This window comes from Clarias gariepinus, chromosome 9, assembly GCF_024256425.1.
Source record: "Clarias gariepinus isolate MV-2021 ecotype Netherlands chromosome 9, CGAR_prim_01v2, whole genome shotgun sequence".
Taxonomy (NCBI): domain Eukaryota; kingdom Metazoa; phylum Chordata; class Actinopteri; order Siluriformes; family Clariidae; genus Clarias; species Clarias gariepinus.
The window spans coordinates 14074790-14089924 of NC_071108.1; the positions used below are offsets into that span (position 1 = coordinate 14074790).

At 38.0% G+C, this 15135-nt stretch overlaps 1 protein-coding gene across 2 annotated transcripts in view; it reads right to left on the reverse strand.

Moving 5' to 3' along the window:
- faf1 (Fas (TNFRSF6) associated factor 1) overlaps window positions 1–15135 on the reverse strand; it is a 76000-nt gene that overhangs the window by 25796 nt on the left and 35069 nt on the right. For both annotated transcript variants that reach the window (XM_053503615.1, XM_053503617.1), the window contains 5 exons: window positions 11722–11808; window positions 4096–4191; window positions 1378–1501; window positions 1217–1280; window positions 135–216 (listed from right to left, as the gene is read on the reverse strand). In XM_053503615.1, the coding sequence (XP_053359590.1) occupies window positions 135–216; window positions 1217–1280; window positions 1378–1501; window positions 4096–4191; window positions 11722–11808 (453 nt within the window). The remainder of the gene's footprint in view (window positions 1–134; window positions 217–1216; window positions 1281–1377; window positions 1502–4095; window positions 4192–11721; window positions 11809–15135) is intronic.

Consider the following 15135-nt stretch of genomic DNA (forward strand, 5'->3'; position numbering starts at 1 on the left):
CAATATGATAAACACTGTGTTACTTCTGTATATACTGTATAGTTATGTTAAATAAAACACCCCATTCACTGCCAAAAATGTTCCCGTTTAGTCAATTTCTTAACTGCATACTGAAGCTATCATGATGTACTCACATCTCTGGCTTTGCCGTAAAAGGCCTCTTGAGATGCTGCCTCCAAGGAACCAATGAAAAAGACTGGATGGCATTCTCCATATCTAACACACAGACATGCAGGTGAGACCCATGAGCTTTTAGACTAAAAATGGTTATAGAGACTGTAACATGCAACAATAACAAGACGAATACTGCCTTATGACACAAACGTGTTAAATTCATGAGCTTTATAACAGATGCATTTTTGTCAAATCATAGTTCTACGCAATACTTCTAAACACAAAAAGTAAATTATTATTTTTTAGTTACAGTTTTTAATAGTTATTTTAGCCATTTTAGTTTTTGGTTATAGCTGCCAATTAAATCACTTTTAGGCAACACACAGGTTGCAATCAGGGACAGATTAATTGTTGAATATGATTACCATAATATTCAAAATAATAATAATAATAATAATAACAAAAAGTAGATATACCTTTTAACCAAAATAATCTAATTTAAATCTTCATTCTTGTTCTTGGAAGGTAATTAACTAATTATGTCTATGTCTATGTTTATGTACAATTAAAAAAACAGGCCTATAGTTTAACCCTAATTTTTATTTTGGACATCCACATAGTTAGGAAGTGAATGTGAATTATTTACAGTATTCAAACACAACCAAACATCATAGATTCCTGATTATCACACTCTTTACAGTTCCTCTCAAGTGCTTAAAGCAAACTTTCAGTTCTAAAAAGAAAAGGCTACAGAAAAACCAATCATATTTTAATAGACGTTCAAGATCATTAACCATGAGATCAAAATAATGTGCGTGTTTAAATAAGAATATCCTTTTTTTTGCCTTTTACGTTCTTCTTCAATAATTAATAGGCTTTCATATATTTTAAAAATTATTCTACATCAGTATAACATAACATTATTAATTTAAACAATTACAATTTTTTAATAATGGTATACTACCATCCCAGGTCAAACATATATTCATTTACATTTAGTTATTAACAGTAAAATTATCCTTAAATAATGTAGCATAAGTCCTGTATTCAAAATCATTTCCAAACAACCTACAGAAAAAGATATTGTTAAATGCAGACCCACCTTGATGAGAACTCGGAGGTAAAGTGCAGTAAAGCATCAGCCTCATTTTCACTGTTCTCTGGCACTAAAAAAAAAACAGAAAAAGCATGATTCTATCATGAGATAGACTAAGCACCAGGAATAGCATTATTCAAAAAGATGAACTGAGAATTATATATTACTCATTGGTGACTTTCGACAACTTGAGCTTCCCATGCCAAAGATTTCAGATTCATCTACTCCAAATTCAGGAGCATCCTCAAAGTCGTCCCCTTCACTGTCGCTGACCATGTGAACGTCTGTGCACTGTAACAAACAGTCAGTCATCTGTTTATTAAATTGATTCAGCATTGTTTCTATTTGCATTCCTAAGATACATTTTTGATGTTGTGTCATGTACATTCTGAACTATTTTTAAACCCTTGGAAAAAAAATACAAGCCATACTTGTATTGATATCCAGTGGCCCCAGTGGAAAAAAAAAATCAACAAGGTTTAGATACCCTTGGGGATGGTGCTGTGATCATTGTGAATGTTTACCAAATACGTCATCATGTGTCACACTAGGCATACATGCCGTAAACACACTTGTGTTCCCACTATCAGTATACAGTAGTAAGGCAGTCTTGGCCCACCTTATACAAAACAAGTTGTGTACAGGCTCAAATAACTGAAAAGATGCACATCTGGTAACGAACCCAGCATGGTAAATGTGCAGAAAATAAACAGCTGTTTCCCTAAAGAAATATTTTGGAACAAGTAAATTGCAGAAATACAACTAGACAGATAATATACTTACTTTATAGAAGAGTGACAATGTCATTTAATTACTTAAGACAATACTAATACAATAAAGCTTATAAAGTGATTACCTGTGTGTTCACCTGTTACCACAATGAAAACTAGCAAGGCTTTTCACGAATTTTCCTCAAACTACTACATTAAATTTATCAGTTTATAAACTAAAGTTGTTTATAAAACATTTACATTTTAAGACAAACAAGAACTTTTATTTAACCCAAAACAATGATGTATTTTACCACACATAGAAATCTGATTTCAAAAGTTGAACAAAATATAATTTTACATTATATCTTGTAGTATGTTATCTAAGTAAGGTATGAAATTCTAAACTAGTAGTTCAATCAACATACAGAATGTTACCTAGCAACAAAGTTACACAGTCAATGCTGTTAGACCACCCACTACAAATTTAAGCCAGTGTTAAGATGAAACTCAACTGCAGTTTATATAAAGCGTACTATAGTAGGAATGGGTCAGGACCAACCCATACAATATTATCACGATATTTGGGTGCTGATAGGATTTATACTGCGATTTTGGAAGTATCACACTATGAACTTCCAAATTCGATATTACATTTTCTTTTAAATGATCTTAGCAGATAAATCCCTCCTACCACACAGGACACTGTGCTGCCTGCAGATGTGTGAATAGTTGTGAAAGATGTAGAGCCCCCACTCGTCGGCTTACAGGGGAATGCAACATTTAACAACCTCAAAAACTATTATATACAAATGCTATTTAAAAAGAAAAAAAATGCAATCAGATTCTACAAGCATTTCAACGATTAAATGTCTTTTTTTATGTACTTACCTTTGTACTTGATGTTACTATAATGCAAGTCAATGCTGTTTTCTGCTAACAATATAAATATAACCAATATTAGCATTTAGACCAGTTAGGAGGCTAATGTACTTGTAAAGAAAAGATAAGGAAAAAAATATAAATTAATTCTGTAATGGCTAATGTCCTAGAGTACAAAATATTTACAAAAATATTTTTTTTTTAATTAATTTATTGCAAACAAGGTTGGAAGTATTTAGAGGTTACTTGTATTTAATGCATTGTCTCTTTTATCAGATATGTATACCACAAACTAGGCATTAAATTTAGGCATTTGGCAGACGTTCTTATCCAAAGCAACTTACAAAAAATAACATATATTTATAAAATTATCTATAAATTATATATAACCTTACATATAAAAATATATATGGTATATATAAGAAAGTGTTCCTTCACCCACATAATTAGTGGAAAGACAACAACCGGACCATAGTGAAATTATATTATTTAGTGGTTAGTTTTTAACACAGCACTGGAAATGTCATGATGCTGAGAGTCATGTGCAGCAAGGTAAATACACCTCATTAACACTCCTGGGTTGCCAGTGCCCTAACTAAAAATATCTAGCCAAGTAGTTCTACAGTGTGATCAGAAACTGACCATTGATGAAGGAATAAAGCACACTTAAAACACATGCACCATAAAAAGTGTAAAATGCCAAAAATGATGCTGCACCTAACACATTCATACTAATACCACACACTTTATAGTGAGACTTTCATGTCTGTTTTATTGCCATGCTGAGAATATCTGGAGATCTGTGATCAAGATGGGTAGAGGAAGGCCAACAAATTGATTCTGTGGGTATGGAACTATTTTAACCGATTTGGAAATATGTTTTAGAACTGTAGTCCATCTGTTGCTATGAACAAACAAGTGGCAAAGCCACTTAAGGCAAACTCTATTAAAACCTTGTAGGATCGGCGAGAAAAAGAGAAAAGTTCACCTGAGAGTACCCGTGTCGTGGTGTGCGGTCATGCTGGTGTTGGAAGTTACACAAAATACCAACTGCAGGGGTGGCAACAATTGTGTCACATGCTTTTCTTTAAGGTAAGAAAATACAGTGTGTGCGAGTAATTCTGGAGCTAAGCATATATTACATCGATACTTTATCAAAGAAACAGAAATAATATAGGACCATAAAATCTGACTGTTGTTGATGTTAAAGGAACAATAAACTGATCAAAATAAAATTCAAACCAAAATGAAAATCGCTGATGTGTGGCTAAACGAGTGTTTTTTTTACTGTACCTCCTCATTTGGTTCCAGAGTGGTGGCTGGGGAGGATCTCCTGCACACAGTCAGCCGATGACATGGGTAGCTGATCCCGGAGGAGGCCAACGTCATCTATACATGAACACAACATCACAGTCATTAGCTACACGGCAACACCAAGATGCATAAGCAATCAAAGCCTAAGCGCAAGCCTTGGGCTTAGAGACTGGAAACACTGGGTCTAAACAATCAATGTGTTAAATGACAAGGAGCTGACAACAGGTGGCGAGGGTCATGTAACCAAAACCATACGCATCAAGTGAATTATAATCATGTACTTGTTTACAGGTTTGCTTTTGCCTGAATTGCTTGGAATACAAACACTTTTTCCTTGGAGTTGAACAGGAATTACATCTCTAAAGGTTTAAAGAGTAATATTTCTATCAGTTGATCTGCCTGCAGCTAGAAGATGGAGGGGTGGGGTGGAAGTCTGGTTGTCTCATTAACTCCCCATCTGCAGTGGAAATGTCAGCAAGCCTGCGCACTACAGGGACTCATTAAGACCTCTCTGCCCCTCACACCTCACCAACACTGCGAAACAGAACGCTTCATCCCCTCAGCTCACATCAGCTTTATCAACACTTACCTGCCATTATGTTTTATCGGCTTTAGCGACACTCACCTGCTCATTTTCGAGACTCGTCGTGTCAGCTTTCTCAACACTTGAGCGTCTGCGTATCGGAATTACAGAACAAGCTTGATTAATCATTGATTCTAAGAGTCTGCCATCGGCCTGTCATCTAATGACCTACCTGTACTGAAAACGTTCATCAACCTCCATAAAAGAGTAAATACTCTCCTCTATTTATGCTTGTGGGTATAACCAGTTAAAAGCTAGCTCATAGGGCTGACTGATTCCCATAGGGAGAGGTTAGATCCAATGGTGCAAATGAGAAAAGAAGAGATGGACAGCAGACAGCATGGGGTTGTAATCAGTCCTTTTGTAAAGTGCTTTAGCTAACGTGAGCCAGCTGGGTACTGCAGAATCAAGAGGTAATTACAACAACAGCAAATTAGTAGCTGGGTTTGTCATTGCTTATTTCCGTTATGACCGAAAGGTATCAAACATATCTGTAAAGTATTTTGTCGCTGCTGTACAAAAAAATGTAAAAGAAAAAAAAAATAATTCTTTACCAAACAATCTTTTCAGTGGAAAAAAAGTTTTTTTTTTCCTGCCTTTCAAGGGTAACTATGAAAAGTTTACTGTACAGACAAGAATGACCTAGTGAAATAATCTGAGTGGGTAATGTACATTTCAGCAACATTGATAAATTTTTTTTTTTTTTTACACCAGTATTGTCGTGGTAAGTAACTTAGTGCATCTCTAAAAACAGTGATTACACTTGAGCAAAACAGGTAGAGGGGTGTGTTGCTGAACAGAACTTCGCAAAGCTCCAAGTGGATGGCTGCTTGTTAATTGCGCTCCCTAAGCAATCAAAAAAACACAAGAACGCTGCCTCTGGCTTCTCAATAGCAGGCTTCCCCTCCTATCTTCATAAGAGTTTAAATCAAGTTTCATCACTTTACCACACAATAGGGATTGGAAGAAAGGGCAAAAGGAGCTGGGTTTATTGGAGACAGAGCACATGAAGTAGTGCCCCGTTCTATACTTGGTTGTCCATTCTTCCTTGAGATGCTGTGAGACAAGCACTGCTGACAAATTGTGTGCTCAGGAGCCGCAGGCTACTGAGAGAGGTCACCCTCCCTCCCCTTTTCCTGAACCCCCGCTCCTGCAACACACAATGAACTCTCCTCCCTTTGGATTCTCTTAATTACCACTTGCATTAAAAGCTCATGCATTGGGGTGCATGCAGAAGACGATTTTGTTTCATCTCTACAAACAAACCTTGCAAACCACCTAATTCTTTTACTTTTTTCATTTGTCTATTCTACTCTTTGAGTCACTCTATCTGGCTGTAAGGATGAGATAATTGCTGTGGACAGCTGCACTTGTCTGATCTCGAGCCCTACCAGCACCTCACCCGTGTTCTTTTAAAGGAGGACCACAACAGACAGTGGACAGCGAAAAGAGAGAGAGAGAGAGAGAGAGAGAGAGAGAGAGAGAGAGATATGGAGATGGAAGAAAAGATAGCAAGAAAGAAAGGGTGATGCCCTGGCCCAACCACCTGTTGAGGCCTTTCAGTTTTCCAGTTGTGCAAGAGGCTGTCTTTGATTTAGATGTGGATTCTAGTCAGATGTGGGGACCTTGATCACACCTGAGGTCTCAACGTGCCTGACAGAAGCCAATAAGCACTGCCTATTAGGCAAGCAGAATCACAATATGGGCTTGAAAGGCAAAGCAGCCACGCAAGATCAGAGGACTCCAGCTTGAAGCTTGGCCTCAGACTCGACAACATGCAAAAGGACATGTAAAATCTGTTGAAAGTCAAAAGGCAAAAAAGTCAGAAGCAGCTGGTATGGTGGGGCCAAGAACATGTATGAGGAAGTGTCTATCACCCTGCAGACAGCAATCTCGACTCAAGGCTCTGGGCAGCTTAGCGCTGAGCCCTGTCGCTAAGGCAACCAACAGGCCCAATAAGCCTCCTACTCGAGTCCACAAGGTGAAGATCCCATAAGAGAAGAGAGGCACATAACCCCTTTGAGAGCAGCCGCAGTAATACATTAGCAAACACCATGAAACACTGGATAAATGTCAGCAATTACGGTGGAAAGTACTCTAATAAGGATGTACCAGAGGCTGTCAATCACTCCCTCAGGTGTTTCATAAAGCTGTCGGTCAGAAGTGATCAGCAGGGAAGTCAGAGGCGAGCTGCAGTGTGAGCCCAGACAGAGACATAACCCTGGATCACATTACAATTTGACTTGAAAATTAAAGCTTAGAGAGTGTGTTTAAAAATAAAAAAAAATTTAAAAAGGCGGTCATACTTTGATCATCCTCCGGAAAAGGTTAAAAAAGAAAAGCATCAGCTTAACCTATACACCTTTTTTTCTTTTTTTGGAGTTCAGGACTACTTCTTGTCTGAGAATACTTTGTCTTAAGAACAGCAATAATCAATAAGACTCAATGTTCAGTAATGCTGGATCAAAAGCGAACATAATATACTATTGTTTTTTTTTCTCAGCACAAACAGTTAGAGCTGCAGTAACAAGTTATCTTTCTACACGGACACACCACACGGCTGAACTGATGCCACAAGTTCCAGCCCACCACCAACAAAAATGTTCGTAATAATCACCCCCATGTTAAATATATGGTATAATCATTTGCGCAAACATTTCAAGCAGTGCAAGAATTAATGCTAATAAGCTAATGGATTCCTGGAAGAATACATGCCCAATATCATATATTACTATGTGTAACTAATGTTTTTGTTTGTCATCAGAAATCTATTCTAAGCTATCTTTTCATTCTACTCAATTTTTCTAAGTATAAAACCCAGCTCAAAATGAATAATGTAATTGAATAAACAAACCAAATGAGTTCAATCAGGCCTTCTTCAAGGAAGTAAATATTTGTTGAGAAGATAAACAGACACTAAGTGGTGTGAGTGCAGATTTTTGTTACTCCCATAAAAACCCATTAGATTTAAAAAAAAAATTATGTTTAGCTAGATACAAAATAATAATTTAATAATTATAAAATTAAAAAAAGGTTTATATCTAGGTAGATATATAGAAATTATATAGCTAATTATATAAAAATAAAGAAATCATCTGATGAATACATTTGGAGCGAGAGTCTCTGACTAGTAAACTGTCATTAAATAATTTTTCTTTCAATTTCTCTCTTATATAAGCAAAATTAAACAAAAGAATTAAATGAGAAAAAGCTAGAGAACAAGCAAAGGACAATGGAAGCAAGCAGCCAGTGATTCAGGCTTCTAGTAAATGTAATTCTAAGCCGTGGCTATGCTGTGTATTGGTACAAATCCTGGGAGATGAGACTGGGTTAATGAGATATGCACAGAAACAGCCTGTCTGCCACACAGGAGCTTTTCTTTTTAATACACGGTTGGTTATTTTAATATGAGCCCTGGCCATTATTAGAGTAGTGAGGACTTCATGAACTTTTTCAATAACAAAATCATAAATATTGGGCAAAAAAAAATCTGGCTTTGAAACCAGACAATTTAAGTGATAGAGATGATAATTTAACCACACCACATCAGAACCTAAAATACTTTACTCCCCTTGAAGAGAGCAAACTAATTTCACTCATCCCTTCTTCTAAATTGTCAACCTGTCTATTAGATCCTATACCGATACATTTTCTCAAGCAGATAGTACCAGCAATAACAGAACCCCTGTTGAAAATAATTAAGTTTTTACTCAGCTACATAGGAATGGCATAAACAAACTGAATCAGTCAGGATTTATGCCTCATCACAGCACAGAGGCAGCACTTGTTTAAGTAGTACATGATCTCCTATTGTCCTCTGATTAGGGTTGCGTCATTATACTTATGCTACTCAACCTCTGTGCAGCTTTTGACACTATTGATCATAGTATTCTTCTTCACAAATTAGAAAATGTAGTAGGAATTAAGGGAACGGCGCTCTTGTGGCTCAGATCCTATTTGATTGTATTTGACTGATCGTTATCAGTTTGTAGATTTAAATGGTGACCATTCTGCATGTTCTAAAGTGGAGTTTTAGTCTAAAGTCAGTTTAAGGCCCATGCTTCTTTCCCTTTACATGCTTCCTCTGGGCAACATAACTCATAAGCATGGTATTAGTTATGCTGATGGCATACAGTTTACATGTCAGCAAAACCAGATGAGAAAAACCAGCTTACGAAAGTTGAGCAATGTGTGCAGGACATAAGAGATTGGATGTTAATTAACTTCTTTCTGCTTAATCTTGATAAGACAAAAGTTCTAGTCATCGGACCACAAGCAGCTAGAAGCAAGCTTTCTGATTAAACTTTCTGTTCTACCAAGTGCAACAGTGAAAGACCTCGGAGTGATTATAGATCCCAGCCTTTCATTTGAAGCACATGTAGATAATATTACCAGGATAGCATTCTTTCGCCTCAGAAGTATTGCCAAGATTAGAAATATATTGTCACTAAACAATGCGGAAAAACTAGTTCATGCTTCTATCACCTCTAGGTTGGACTATTGTAACGCCTTATTGTCTGGTTGTTCAACAAGGTATTTAAACAAGCTTCAGTTAGTCCAGAATGCAGCAGCAAGAGTCCTCACTAGAACCAGAAGACCCATATCTTAACCACACTGCATTGGCTTCCTGTGAAATTTTGCACTGATTTTAAAATACTACTATTGACGTATAAAGCATTAAATGGTCTTGCACCGCAGTATCTGAGTGAACTACTTGTGTCTTACAATCCGCCATGCCTACTTTGATTAAAGGATGCAGTCTGCTTGTCAGTACCACGTATTAAGAAAACTACAGCAGGGAGCAGGGCTTTTTCTAAAAAAGCCCCAAAGGTATGGAATAGTCTTCTAATTAATGTTCGGGACTCAGACACAGTCTCAGTGTTTAAGTCAAGGCTAAAAACCTATTTATTTAGCCAAGAATTTATGTAAATAGATTTGCCTTAGGTAAAGGAGCAGATCTGGGGGCCCCCTTGACGTAGAGTATTATGGTGAACTGGTATGTTTAGATGCTGTCTTCCTCACTCTCATTGATCACTCAGGTTTGTTGACAGTGAAGTGATTGGTCACTTAACATCCCAGTTCCCCCTTATGTCTGACATATGTCTGTCATAGTTAGTCCTGTCGGAGTCCCTGCTTGCACTCTGCCTGAAATATTTATTCACATTATACATTGTTTGACTGTGACCATACCTAACTGCCATCTCTCCTTCTCTTCTGCCCCCTCCTCTTCTCTCTCTACTCTTCTCTCTCTCTTTTCCTCTACCTCTTTTTTCGAGCTATACATGTCTGTCCTGAGCTACCAGTGATCCAGATCCCCTCTGCCCCCTGGAGCTGTCTGACTCGTCCTTGTGTCCTGCTTCTGGTTGGAAGTCTCGTCGCTCATGTGGTCTGCCTGGGATGCATGTGGTGAATGGAAACGGTGCCACTTTTCCACGAAGACGGACCTGTCCTCGGCTGATACAGACAGCTGTTCTCTGAGGACTTGTGACTTCAGTCGCTTGATAGTTCAGGACTGGGGTTTCCTACAGTCTACCCAAGCCTCTACTAACAAACTGGACTAAATTTTAACTTAAACACATCTCCTGTTATACTAAACTTCCAGTCTTACACCGTATGATGCAGATCAATCACTGTTATCCGTTTCACCCAAATGAGGATGGGTTCCCTGTTGAGTCTGGTTCCTCTCTATTACCATCAACGGCTACTGTCGTCGTCCTCAGCTTGCTCATCAGGGACAAACTTATAATTTTGATTCATACACGTTCACATCTCATACAAACTTAAATAATTTTTAATAATAATAATTGTGTAGCGACAATGTCAATTGTTAAAAGCGCTGAACAAATAAAATTGAACTGAATTGAATTGAATATTAAGGGGCCAATGTTTTTAATATCTTCTCCAAGTCAGCATGGTGCAAGGTGAAACAGGACATGTGGCCAAGCACGAGTCTGCCACACATAACCACTTACCAAACAGACCCAGCATTAACTGTTTAATGTGGCCTGAAGAGTATTCATGAGTGGCAGGCCTCTTCACTCAAGCCAAGCTTGTGGCTTCGGGCCTTGACTGAGCTCACTTCAGCCCCTGAAGTGGCCAGGTTGAAGTGGCAGCTTCTGTGGTAAGAGGGTGTATACTAAATGACCTCATTTCTGTTGTGCATTTTGCTACTAGATGACCACTTTATACACACTTGAACAGTACACACACACAAAAAAAATGTAAACAGGTAACATAAGTTAGCTGAAATAAAAGAACATGTTTAAAAAATAATAATTTTTTAAAAAAATGTTCATTCATCATTGCTAATTCAAGGCAAAGGAAAAGAAATCAGAATGAATCCTGAATAGCTTCACCTCGAAGGGTGTGTTTGGTTTAGCTACACTGTTTTTAGGAAGTTCAAACAAATATATGGATGTCAAGTTTATGGTTGTTGGATGTAGTACTGCTGAAAACCACTTCAGGAAAAATAAAAACACAGAATTTTTTTTTGACAATAAAGACTAAAGAAAATAGTTAAAAAGTCAGCAAGTATTATTTTACCTTTACACAAAGAGTGTGTCCTCTACACGAATCTAATTAAGTGCATAACGCTAATCAACACAATTAATGAGGAAAATGTTCCCATGGTGTTATGTGGCTGATTGCCCTGGCTTCTCCGAAATTTAGCGTTAAGGCATCTTCTGATCAGTGGGATTGTGTGAAATGAAAGGCAGGGAGCAGTGCCCAGGGTGGGAAAGGTCAGTGACACTCTACTACATGAGCTTAAATGTCCACAAGCAGAGGACAACAAGAGGGGAGAAGATCTGTGACATCTTAATTAGTTTCCTTTTGGAAAATACCTTAAGTAAAATACATGGTTGAAAATGCCAGACAAAGTGCATTTCTTTTTATTGTAGACATTTTATTACCAATAAATGAAGAAAATGAATTTTTTTTAAATGTGCTGGATGCTAGGTATGCCTAAAGTTAACAAGAATTTAAATCACAGAATTAGAAAAAATTGATAAAATAAATCTTACCGAGTCGTCTAAAGCTGTAGCAGGCCAGCCATCCCACTGCTGATGTCGTACTGGGATGTTTGTCAAATCAGAAATGTTCCTTTTAACCTAAGAACAAGCAAATCATGTAAAAATTTGTTCAACATTTTTATTCTACGTTTCTAAACAAAGAATTGCAAAAGCAGCAAAAAGGTGGTCACATCTCATAGGGAAGCATGGTTTGAAAAAGTGAGGGATGAAATGGGAGTCCAGCATTCCTCAGATACCTTGCTAAATACCCGACCTCAACAACCCAATCTGAAATGGACAGTATTGCTCTTTGGCGTGTATCTGCACTTAATAACATTGCATGCTTTTAAACAGTTCGCAACTGCTCTCGTCCCAAATGCCACTGTTGGTGTAAAACCCAGTGCCAGTCTGATGAGCGCCGAGCAAAGGTGATCAAAGCATGTGCCGCTTGGATCTTGACTAGTGCAGATTTGCCTGCATTCCCCAGAGCAGGAGCTATAGGAGCAGAGCAAACTGGCCATTGTACTGGAAATCCCATGGTGCACATGACCAAATCTCAATACAGGCACACAGAAGGGACGTGGACCCTTAGGCAGGACAGGCATATGATTTTATGATCATCATAAAATGGTTGGAAAAAAACTAAATATATATGACCCTGAATCTGGGGCGTGGATGCCTGGGAAAAAAATATTAGTGCATTATAAATATATAGGCTTTACCATAATAAAGCAAAAGGTGGACTACTTTTATATGCTAATTCATAATGTAAAGTGTGTATGCCCAAAGGCACGAGTCATGAGTGCTTTGGTCAGGTACATAGATGAGAAATTCGAAAATTGAGTGCAGCATCTCAAGTGAATGCCTAGCCCACTACAGACACTTAAACAACCAGCAGCCCACACACACTGGGCTGTGAGTAATGCTTTATGAAGTGAGCAGAGGTCAGCCAGGTTGGCCAGTGTTATTACAGAGTGTAATATCTGTGTTTGACCAAAGGGCTACAGGGATTTGGCTGCCCAGGCCTGACCGGCAGGCAGCAGTGAACACCCGTGCTCAGCTGTAATGAAGCGTTTGGGGTCAGAGGGCATCTCAGCCCAGGAGAAAGAAGAAACTAATGCCAAACCTGAGGTCCTGGCTGAGAGGAGTTTAGCCGTTCACGAACACAAATCCACTATGAGGGTTTGCCATTTTACTGCTCACTTGCCTAGACCTCTCGTTATGAGCACTAGCCCACTGTCAATATTGCCTCTACTTCCTCTAGCAGAGGTTGTCCTATCACGATAAAAAAATCCAAATCGAAAAGCTTTTTATTAGTGTTTGATTTAGGGATTTAACATGGATGCAAATGTATCAGATTGCAAAAATGGACTAAAAACTAAAAAAACAAAATATGTTCACGTGTAGAAGGAGTTTGACGGCAGACTGGAAGGAATTTTACAAAAGGCTGTGCGGATTTAAATTAAACTGAAACCGAAAGCCATTTGCCCATCCCTGCTGATAAATTCACAAACAGCAACCTCATTAGCTATTCATGAGCAAGGAATGCCACCTCTTTTACTAGACGAGAGCTTTCGCAAAACACACCGCAAAACTATACTGGAATCCCCCACCCCTCTCTAATTTTTCTATATATACAAAGAAAAAATAAATAAACAAACTGCCAATATTTATTTACCACTGATTCTTAAATTAAAAAGATATCTGAATGAAATATTCTGAGCAGCTGACATTTGTATCATGTCCTAAAGCAGATTTTTTTCTTTTTCTGCAGCCACCAATGAGGGTTGATTAAAGCGTAGTAAAACAGAGCCAGATCTATTGAATTCTATTTGCACTGACATTTAATTTTAAATGTCAAAATTCAGCAATGTATGGGGAAAACTGCCTGTACTGGCAGGGAGAATTTGTGGGTGAGAAAAAGGCTGACATTATCTCATAAATACTGTGTGATCTCCTAGATAAAGACATTTCAGCTGCCATCAAAAAAATTTCCTGTTCATTCTGCATGCCACACTGGGAATTTGTGTTCTACATGTTTACTATCATACAATACCATAACAAGAAAAAAAACAGCAAATAACTACATAAAATTACACTTAGTATGTAACATAGGAATTTTTTACCTAAATTTTGAGAACGCTCAATAATAGTATTGTTATATGAAAATACGCATATTTAAGTGGCCCAGCCTCTGGTCTTTTACTGCCCCCTAAGTGACAGAATCAAAACTACACTTTTTCTTTTACATCTTACCAGCCACTATATGCTTCTTGCTTTTTTTTTTTATTTCAGTAGGGGGGCATGTGTGCGCCATACAAAAAAGAAAATGCTACTCAAAGTCCTATTATCTTTTCATATATCTATATTGAAAAATATATAATATAAAACCTGAAGAGCATGTTATGATTGTTCACTAGTTGGAATATTACAGGAAGGCTAATAACGCAGAACATTAATTTCATTGATAGTGATATTTCTATACTAAATATTTAAGTTTTTTTTTTTCTAAACTAGGGTACATTTTCCTTTCACAGGAAAACCACTGATTCCATACTCTCTCTCACTCACACACACACACACACACACACACATTAATGATCCAATCTCTCTAAATGCCAAGTACTGGTAATCCCTAGCTGGAGAGGAATCAAAGAGAAGAAAAGGTTGCCGTTAAACAGTCACAAGCTCTTCACCACCAGATGCCTTTTATTCACACTCTTTTACTCTCCATCTTTCTTTTCTTCCTCTCGGCTTGTCTCTCCAGCTGCGGGAGGGGAAAAAAAACAGCAGTGACGGAGAAATCCCTGGGACAGCTCGTCTGGTCACGGACTGTGAAGCCCGATCGGCCGGCCCTATTCTCGCCACCACTTTTCTGGCAAACATTTGCTCTGAGGCTTAGCTTGGGCCGGCACTTAGGGTTTGGGAATGCCAATCAGAGAAAGAGAGAGAGGGGGCCCGGGGACAAATGGAGGCAGGGAAAAGATGCGTTCCCTGGGAGCAACAAGGCAAGGCGAGAGCCTTTGGCAAAGACAAACAACAGGACACACTGAGACTCTCTCTCCTGCTATTGATATGCACAAGTAGAAAAGCATCGGCTGGTCTTCAGCAAAAAAACAAAAGACAGACAGAGAGAAAAAAGATGGCTCACGGGAGCCTCCATATGTAGCTGTGTGGTGGTGAATAGGCATCAGGGCAAAGCTAGGATTCAGAGAGCTCTGTGTAGCTGTTTTGTTGCTTTTTCACACACGTCTTTACGGACAGTGACTGTTTTTTTTTTTTTAAGCCTTCTCTCAAGATAGAAACTTTTTAACATCAACAAAATGTTTAAGAGGAACTTTATGAAACCCTGCAGCGTTTATCTCTTGTATTTTGTTTTTTCAGATTTATTTATTTTTGTGCTGTTCTATTTTTCTTTAAATACAA